The sequence below is a fragment of the Clupea harengus genome, unplaced genomic scaffold, assembly GCF_900700415.2.
Source record: "Clupea harengus unplaced genomic scaffold, Ch_v2.0.2, whole genome shotgun sequence".
In the NCBI taxonomy this organism is placed as follows: Eukaryota; Metazoa; Chordata; class Actinopteri; order Clupeiformes; family Clupeidae; genus Clupea; species Clupea harengus.
Genome location: NW_024880171.1, coordinates 5,001 through 15,000, shown reverse-complemented (window position 1 = coordinate 15,000; position 10,000 = coordinate 5,001). Strand labels below are relative to the sequence as shown.

Genomic DNA, 10,000 nt, shown 5'->3' with positions numbered 1-10,000 from the left:
CCCTATCCCCCATCTCTCTCTCTCTGTCTCTCTCTCTCTCTCTCTCTATCTCTCTCTCTCTCTCTCTCTCCATCTCTCAGGTGCTGGACTGGTGCAGAGATGTGTGGTGGTCCAGAAGGATCAGTTGGGTTTTGGCTTCACTGTATGTGGGGAGAGGATCAAACTGGTCCAGAATGTCAGGCCAGGTGAGACACGAGCACGCACACACACACACACACACACACACACACACACACACACACACACACACACACACACACACACACACAGAGAAAGACACACATACACACAGAGTTCTTGGTGTTGTCTTTAATATGGTGTGGGGGTAGCTAGCGTGGGGCTTTAATATGGTGTGGGGGTAGCTAGCGTGGGGCTACATAGTAACCTTTTTAGGAGTCCTTGACCCATGTAAAGGTTGAATAAAGGGGTTCAAATGTCAAACCTCTCTCTCTCTCCCTCCCCCTTTCTCTTCTGCATAAGCAAACTCATTCATTCACTCAATCATACATGCACCTGTTTGGGTGGCAATGATTTAGCTAGTGGCAGATACACACAAGAACACCCGACACACATGAGCACATTATGTCAGAAGGTAAATGTGGACTAAATCATGTTCTCATTTTAGTAATGGCAGATTCCTATACAAACATCAACCACCCATCTTTTACCTCACCCTCTGGTGATGAAACTGGGGATCACTTGTGTATTGCGTGAGGCTGGGGGGGGGGGGGGGGGGGCTTTAGACTGCTTGGGGAACTGGTTTGAGAAGCTGGGAGGTGTTCTCTCATCAGCGTTTTGATTAGTCGCCCTGTGAACAAGGTTCAAGAGACGTGAGGCTGGTTTGTTAAGTTTTGGGGTCGGATGAGACGGCCATTTGGAAATAAGATTTTGGGAGTTGGCTCAATTTATCCTACATGTGTTTTTAAAAGGGATAGTGGCTGGCTGGGTTCAAATTGAATATGCTTTTTATGAATTGATTTATGATATTATGGGTTTCTGCTGGTTGTGTGTGTGTGTGTGTGTGTGTGTGTGTGTGTGTGTGTGTGTGTGTGTGTGTGTGTGTGTGTGTGTGTGTGTGTGTGTGTGTGTGTTGTGTGTGTGTGTGTGTGTGTGTGTGTGTGTGTGTGTGTGTGTGTGTGTGTGTGTGTGTGTGTGTGTGTGTGTGTGTGTTGATGTAAGCCGTGTGGTTGAGGGTTTGTTTTGGGCGTGTTATGATGGTTTAACTGTGTGAGAACGTATGACAATGGTTTAATAAAGGAATGTTAACTCCCCTCTCTCTCTCTCTCTCTCTCTCCGCCTCCTCTCATCCACAGGTGGTGCAGCGGTCAAGGCCGGCGTGCATGAGGGGGACCGGATCATCAAGGTCTGTCCGCCGCGCTCGACGTTAAACACCCTCGTCCTCCTCTTAAGAACCCGCCCCTCCTCCTCTCCTCCTCCTTCCCCTTTCGGTCTCCTACGCTCTCTCTCACTTTTGCTTCTCCTGTCTCCCCGCGCAGGTCAATGGCTCGCTCGTCTCGTCTATGTCTCACCAGGAGGTGGTGAAGCTCATCAAATGTGAGTATGGCCACGGCTGCTGCTCCGAGACTCCGAGTTTGGATGGAGATTTTGACGCTGATGGTCGTGTGTGTGTGTGTGTGTGTGTGTGTGTGTGTGTGTGTGTGTGTGTGTGTGTGTGTGTGTGTGTGTGGGAGAGAAACTGGCTCCATCTTGTGCAGATGACTTCCTCATACTCTTGAGGGGTCACTTCCCTCTCTGGTCCTTCACTCCTCTTTCTCCCCGCTCTCTATCTGTTCATCTCCTCATTGTAGTGATTACTTTCACCCTTCTTTGTTTTCATTTCTCTCTCTCTCTCTCTCTCTCTCTCTCTCTCTCCCTCTCTGTCCTTTCTTCTCTACTGTTTCTCCCTTCTCCTTTTTACTGCCTAAATCCTTTCAGTTCAGTTCAGATCACATGACCTCCGTTGGTAGAACTGTTTGCTGTGACCATATTGAGACGAGTGCATTGCTAGAACATAAACTAAATCTCCCTCTCTCTCTCTGTCTCCCACTTTCTTCCTCTTTTCTCCCTTTTTTTCTTTCTTCTCTGTCTCTTTCTCCCTGACTCTCCATCTCCCACTCTTGCTCTCCCCAACGCCCTCTCTCTCTCTCTCTCTCTCCTCTCTCTCTCTCTCTATTTCTTTCTTCTCTGTCTGTCTCTCTCTCTCTCTCTCCCCCATTCCTCTCCCTCTCTCTCTCTCTCTCTCTCCTCCCCCCTCTCTCTCTCCCTCTCTCTTCTCTCTCTCCCTCCCTCAGCTGGGACGTATGTGGCTCTGACCCTGCAAGGTCCAGCCCCCTCTGCAGCAGCCGTCCCCTCAAGCCCCCTCTACACCGACCTCCTGCCCAATCACAGGACAGCATCGCCGCCCCCGGCCCCCCCGCTGCCCCCTCCACACCAGGGGCTCCTTGCACAGCCAAATCACCGGACCCAAACCGCTTCAGGTACACCGGGCGGACACACACACCACACACACACACACACACACACACACAACACACAACACACACAACACACACACAGAGTCATCGGACCCAAACCGCTTCAGGTACACCGGGCGACACACACACACACACACACACACACACACAGTGCATCGGACCCAAACCGCTTCAGGTTACACCGGGCGCACACACACACACACACACACACACACACACACACAGAATCCCCGAACCCCAAACCGCTTCAGGTACACCGGGCTGACACACACACACACAAACACACACACACAAACACACACACATATACAAACATTGCCATGATGACACAGGCGCGCCCATACACACACACACATACACACACACACACACACACACACACACACACACAAACACATGTGCTTGGCCATGGACATGATGACTCGGACAAACACATTCATGCAAAGACACACACGCACACACACGTCGAGATACTGAGACAGAGACACACATCTTCCCGCAAGCATTTCCACACTGGAGACCCTGTATTGATCTTAGCTCTATATTACAGAGCTCAGGTATTGATCTTAGTGATTGGGTAATGTGAGCGTATATTACAGAGCTCAGGTTGCAAATGTAAGTGTGTTTGAACATGTGGGTGGTGTGTGTGTGTTTGAAACATGTGGGTGTGTGTGATAAGTTATCAAACAGATTAGTGCAAATGAATTGGTACACACCAATGCAGTCCACTCTCCCTGCTGTAACCCTTTTAGTAAGGAACACATTGTTAAATGTTTTGGTCTTTCAGTGTTCATGTAATTCTCATTGTGTGTGGTGTGTGTGTGTGTGTGTGTGTGTGTGTGTAGCAGACTTTATGTAAGACTTTGTAAGCTAAGTAAAGAAGCTGAGCCAATGCAACGACATTGCTTCAGGAGCATGGAGGGGAGGAGTGTATTTGATTGGCTGTTGGGCTCAAATATCTACAGCCTTTGGCCAGGATTTAGGACTGTACCCTTAACGTACACTTTGCATTCCCTTTTTCTTCTCTACCCTTCTCCCTTAGGACCCAGAGGTACAGAAGCACGCCTCTGAGATCCTCAGGAAGATGCTGGAACAGGAAGAGGCGGAGCTTCAGGTATCTGCTGTTCAACTCAAATTGACCAATGGGCGCAGTGCCAGTCCAGTGGATCTGACCAATCAGCAGCAGGGTTTCTAGATAATTGACAGCGGTTAGCGCAGCTGGTTTTGTGAGTGTGAACTCTGTGTGATCAAGCTGTGTGTTGTTTGGCCGGCAGGACTTGCTAGAAGAGTTGTCGCGGAATCCCACCCCTTCCTTGGAGGAGCGAATAGGGAGTGCGAAGAGGCGGGCCCATCAGGTCCGAGGCAAACTTCATCAGGATCTGGTGGGTTTCCAGTTGCCATGGTGACTGTTGGTACATTTCATTGTGTGGCCTGATTTGGGCCAGATCCGTTGTTGACATGCTAGCTGGGATGTCTTTTTCTCAATATCCATCTTCCTTCCTCTCTCGCTCTCTCCCTTTCTCTCTCTCTCTCTCTCTCTCTCTCTTCTCCCTTTCTCTCTTCTCTCTCTCTCTCCCTTTCTCAGGATGGAAAGCGATCTGAATCAGTGACAAACTATTTCACCGCAGGAGAAGGTGTGTATGCCTTGTCCTTTCTCTTGGCACCCTTACTTTATGTGTGTGTGTGTGTGTGTGTGTGTGTGTGTTTTTGTGTGTGTGTGCGTGTGCTTGAGTGTGCTTGAGTGTGTGTGTTATCTTTGGGTGTTTAACTTTCTGGCTGTGTTGGCAGGGCGACTATCGGTGGAGTCCAGTGAAGGAGACTTTGAGGTGAGTGCAAATTGAAGTGCCAAAACAGATGGATGGTGTTTTTGTGCGTGTGCGTCTGCGTGTGTGTGTGTGTGTGTGTGTGTGTGAGAGTGTGAGAGTGAGAGAGAAAAAAAAAGTTGCCTGTCATCCCGTACCTACTCCTGTCTGAGAATATGGTTACTGCAGGACATCAATTATCAGCCCCATGCATGAGAATGACAGGAAGAGATGGGAAAAAGAGAGGAAGACCCTGTGTGTGTGTGTGTGTGTGTGTGAGAGAGAGAGAGAGAGAGAGACTGTGTGAGAGAGAGAGAGATAGAGAGAGGGAGACTGAGAGAGAACGAGAGAGAGAGAGAGAGAGAGAGAGAGAGAGAGGGATGCAGAGAGGGAGAATCAGTGTGTGTGTGTGTGAGAGAGAAGCCCTCCCCTCACCCTCCCTGGTGTTGCAGGTGTGTGAGAGCCCCCACTCCTCCCCCTCCTGCTCCTCCCTCCGGATCCCCCTGCACCGGAGACAAGGCTCCGACACACACAGCACCCCTGAGCCGGTGAGACACACACACACACACACACACACACACACACACACACACACAGACAGACATTCATACACATACAGTAACACACATACGCACACATATGCACACAGCACTCTTGAGCTGTTGAGACTCAACACACACACACACACACACACACACACACACACACACACACACACACACACATACACACAGGTACACACACACACACACACACACACACACACACACACAGGTGCACACACACACACACAGAGACATTCATACACAGGCACATATTCAATTACTCTCTCTCACACACACACACACAAACAAACATATACACACACAGCACCCCAGAGGCAATCTCACAGCGTATGGACACGAACACACACATGTTCAGTCACTCAAGCGCATACACGAACAAGCACGCAAAGCATGCCATCCTCTTGGTAGTGAGTCGCTACACACATGCACACTCAAGCATGAATACACACACACACACACACACACACATACACACACGCACACTACATACACACACACGCACACTACACACACACGCACACACACACACACACACAAGCATACAAGCATGAATACATATGTTCATACTCTAACAGGTAAGATACACCGGCCCACTTCAAGTTCATAAGACACACACACACACACATACTTGCAGACACACACTCACAACACAGTAAGACTGTCACACACACACACACACACACACACAGAACATACCCCATCTGTCACACATTGACACGCTGCTTCCTATATGAATGTGACCATGAACTCTTCCCCTGCCAGGGTGGGAAGGCCCAGATCATTGGCCCAGAGGAGGAAGAGGAGGATGAGGATGGATACACTTTCAACGAGGTGAGCGAGCCTCCTTCCTCCCCTCAGCACTACCATGACTGTCTTCATGTTCATCGCAGAAAAACACTACACACACACTCACACACACACACACACACACACACACACACACACACAACGGATGGAGACACAAATTAGCTTCACTTTCACTCCCGTTCTCTTCTGTTGTTTGATTTCATACTCTTGAACTCTAGGGTTATCTATTTTCTATTGCACTCTTCCTCTCTTTCTTTCTCTGTTCACGTCTTTCTCTGTAATATTCCTTCTCTGTTCATGTCTTCAATGTCGCTTGACCCTCTCTCTCAATTCAATTCAATTCAATTCAAAGAAGCTTTATTAGCATGAATGTTTTCAACACTATTGCCAAAGCTGATTCAATACATACATATTACATACACATACAGAAGGACAAATATAATGAACAGAGTTGATTTAAAAAATAAATAAATAATAAACAATAAACATAACAATAAACAATAAACATACAGTTAGTTTGGCATTCTGTGGCCTTAATGGCTGTCCCTCAGGTTATGGCAGGCTGCCACATATCCGGCAGCTAGATTGGCCAAATCCCTGTCTTCCCCAAGTATGTATGGCAATTTTGCCTCGCCTGTGAGAGTTTGAAAGCCTGGGATGACCAGATTGAACCTATCAAATGAACCTTTTCTAATGGTTTCATATTTGTGGCATTCCGTGAGGAAGTGTACCTCTGTCTCCACAGCCCCCAGACTGCATTGTGAGCATAGCCTCTCCTCTCTGGGCAGCCAGGTCTGCCTGTGTCTGCCTCTTTCAATGGCGAGGTGGTGCTCACTGAGTCTGTACATTGTCAAGGTTTCCTGAGTTTTGTGTCTTTTACTGTATTCAGGTAAGTAGCTGTTGAGTATTCACGTTTTAGGGTCAAATAACATTGTAATTTAGATTGTGTTTGGTTGCTTCTTTCCAATAGGTAATATAATTTTCTTTTTCAGTGTTTGTAATTTGGTTGGGTCTAATTTTCCTGGCTACTGAGTCATTGTCCTGAGCCTCAGTGATGAGATTTGGTGCTAGGTCACTAAGTCTCAGGACAAGTTGGGTAAGGGGGCTCCTCCCTATATTCAGCTCTTGGCATTTCAGTGCTTGGTAGTGGAGTGAGTGGGGGTCGCTCATTTTTAAATGTTGCCAAAATTTGACAGCTCTTTTTTGAATATCAATAATTAGGGGGTATTGGCCTAATTCTGCCCTGCACGCATTGTTCGGTGTCTTCCTCTGTACCCGGAGGATGCTTTTGCAGAACTCTGCATGCAGGGCTTCGGTTGGATGTTTGTCCCAATTTGAAAAGTCACCTTTTGTTGCTGGACCCCACACCTCACAGCCATACAGTGCAATTGGTTCAATTACTGATTTGAATATCTTAAGCCAAGTTCAAATTGGTATATCTAATTTAATTGACCTTTTGATGGCATAGAATGCTCTTTTTGCCTTTTCTTTGAGTTCCTTTGCAGCCAAGCCAAAATTTCCTGTTGAGGTGAGGGTGATTCCTAAATAGGTGTAGTTGCATGTTTGATCAATTTTGGTGTTGCCTATTTTAAAGTTGTCAGTGTTTCCCTGTAGCCTGGAACGTTTTCTAAAGACAAGGACTTTGGTCTTTTTGGGATTAATTTTTAGGGTCCACGTCTGGCAAAAGTTTGCCACTTTGTCCATGTGGTGTTGCAAGCCTTCTTTGGATGGTGACAGCAGAACTAGGTCATCAGCATAAAGTAAACACTTGACCTCTGTGTCTTGCAGTGCAAGTCCTGGGCCTGCAGAGTGCTGTATTGTGTTTGCCAATTCATTTATGTAAATATTGAAAAGTGTTGGTGATAGTGGGCAGCCTTGTCTCACACCCCGTTCCTGGGAGAAGAATTCTGTGTGTTTATTCCCAATTCTAATTGCACATTTGTTGTTTGAGTACATTGTTTTTATTATTTTGAAAGTTTTCCCCCCTATACCAGTTTCAAGAAGTTTGAAGAATAATCCATTGTGCCAAATTGAATCAAAGGCTTTTTGGAAGTCTATAAAGCAAGCAAATATTTTTGTCTTGTTTTGGTGTACATATTTGTCTATCAAGGTATGTAGGGTGAAAATATGGTCTGATGTTCTACATTTTGGTAAGAATCCTATCTGGCTTCTACTGAGGGCATTGTGCTCGATAAGGAAGTTGATGATTCTCTGATTTAAGATACTACAAAATAACTTCCCCAGGTTACTGCTTACACAGATGCCCCTGTAATTATTGGGGTCAGATTTGTCTCCACTTTTGAATAGGGGTGTAATGAGTCCTTTGTTCCAGACGTCAGGGAAGTATCCAACACTCAGAATGAAGTTAAACAATTTTAATAACAATCTCTCTCTCTCTCTCTCTCTCTCTCTCTCTCTCTGTCGCTCTGTCTCTCTCTCTCTCATTCTCTCTCTCATTCTCTCTCTCATTCTCTCTCTCTCTCTCTCTCTGTATCTCTCTCTTCTCTCTCTCTCATTCTCTCTCTCTGTCTCTCTCTCCCTCATTCTCTCTCTCTGTCTCTCTCTCCCTCATTCTCTCTCCCACTCTCTCTCTCTCTCTCTCTCTCTCTCTCTCTCTCTCTCTCTCTCAGGTGGACGGTCCCTTCCAGGATCTGGAGCTGTTGAAATCTCGTCCAGCTCACATGACCGTCTTCATGAGATACGTCTTCAGCCAGCTACTTGATCCCAACCCACTGGTGAGTGTGTACTTCATTTTATTCAGTGCACCATTATAGCTGCTTGTTTTGAACTTCTCTTGGCTCATATTCTCTCTCTGTGTGTGTGTGTGTGTGTGTGTGTGTGTGTGTGTCTGTCTGTCTGTCTGTCTGTCTGGCTGGCTGGCTGTCTGTCTGTCTGTCTGTCTGTCTGTCTGTCTGTCTGTCTGTGTGTCTGTCTGTGTGTTCTCTCAGCTCTTCTACCTCTCTGTGGAGGCGTACCTGGGCTCCAGCACTAAGGATGCTCGCAACCTGGCGCCTCAGATCTGCTCCCACTTCCTGGATCACGATGCTGTGAGTCTCTCCTCCTCTCCCTCTCTACTCCTCTCCTCCCCTCCCTCTCTCCTCACCCCTCTCTACTCCTCTAGATACTCCCCTCTGTCTCGCCATCAGTCATTCCATTTCAAAGTATTGTGAGCAAAAATATCAAACCTCTTTGTACTGTAGTCCTCCTGTGCTGCAGAGAGTGCCGTTAACAGGAGTTAACATTTTAGCATTTAAAAATTGTGACTAACTGTCCTCAGATATCATATTTTGTTGTACTGCAACACTCCTGCCCTGAGGTAACTGAATGTAAGCGAGTGCAGGACTGACTGGTCTGAATGTAAGTGAGTGCAGGACTGACTGGTCTGTCCCCTCTGGTAACTGAATGTAAGTGAGTGCAGGACTGACTGGTCTGTCTCCTCTGGTAACTGAATGTATGTGAGTGCAGGACTGACTGGTCTGTCCCCTCTGGTAACTGAATGTAAGTGAGTGCAGGACTGACTGGTCTGTCTCCTCTGCTTTGCAGCCGCTCAAAATAAAAGCAAGAGAGGAGTACCTGACAGATATCGGTGAGTTCCTTTTTTAATAGTGGTGTGTGTGTGTGTGTGTGTGTGTTGTATGCGACAGTTGATGTGTATGTGTTGTAGTGTGAATTTATGTGGTATGTTGTTACTGGTCATCATACATGCACCATGAGTGAACGTATTGATATGTTATGATGCCTGCGTGTGTGTGTGTGTGTGTGTTTGTATGTATCATGCTGTGTGTTCTGGTGTTATGTAATGTGTTATGCTACGGGTTAACGTGTGTGTTCATATGTTGTAACATGTCTTAAGGGGAGGCTGTTGGCGGATCATGTTGCATGGGAGAAAATGTGCATGTTTATGGGTTTTAACACATCATACTGTGTGTGTGTGTGTGTGTGTGTGTGTGTGTGTGTATGTGTGTGAGTTTATGTGTGTGTTGTGTTAACGGATCCTTCTGTGTGTTTATTACAGAGAGCCGTCTCCAAGCTCAGGAGGACATCAGAGGGCCGCTCTCTGAGCTCCAGCAGCAAGTCCTACCCGACATCCAGGACCAGATCCAGGACTACAGGTTGTCTGTGTGTGTGTGTGTGTGTGCGTGTGTGTGTGTATATATGTGCACTCGTGTGTTTGTGTGTGTGTGTGTATTTGTTTGTTTGTTTGTCCGACAGGGTTTTGGAGTTTGTCTGTATTATTCAGTATCTGTGGGTTTATTGTGTGTGTGTGTGTGTGTGTGTGTGTGTGTATGTATATATATATGTGCACTTGTGTGTTTGTGTGTGTGTGTGTGTGTTTGTTTGTTTGTTTGTT

At 46.8% G+C, this 10,000-nt stretch overlaps 1 protein-coding gene across 1 annotated transcript in view; it reads left to right on the top strand.

The window, feature by feature from the left end:
* LOC122131505 (rho guanine nucleotide exchange factor 11-like) overlaps positions 1-10,000 on the top strand; it is a 22,593-nt gene that overhangs the window by 8,015 nt on the left and 4,578 nt on the right. Inside the window, exons 5-19 of the mRNA XM_042706216.1 lie at positions 81-185; positions 1,314-1,363; positions 1,497-1,554; positions 2,292-2,354; positions 2,389-2,477; positions 3,517-3,588; positions 3,749-3,856; positions 4,060-4,108; positions 4,263-4,300; positions 4,729-4,824; positions 5,605-5,673; positions 8,280-8,384; positions 8,598-8,696; positions 9,193-9,235; positions 9,665-9,761. Coding sequence (XP_042562150.1) covers positions 81-185; positions 1,314-1,363; positions 1,497-1,554; positions 2,292-2,354; positions 2,389-2,477; positions 3,517-3,588; positions 3,749-3,856; positions 4,060-4,108; positions 4,263-4,300; positions 4,729-4,824; positions 5,605-5,673; positions 8,280-8,384; positions 8,598-8,696; positions 9,193-9,235; positions 9,665-9,761 — 1,141 coding nt within the window. The remainder of the gene's footprint in view (positions 1-80; positions 186-1,313; positions 1,364-1,496; positions 1,555-2,291; positions 2,355-2,388; positions 2,478-3,516; positions 3,589-3,748; positions 3,857-4,059; positions 4,109-4,262; positions 4,301-4,728; positions 4,825-5,604; positions 5,674-8,279; positions 8,385-8,597; positions 8,697-9,192; positions 9,236-9,664; positions 9,762-10,000) is intronic.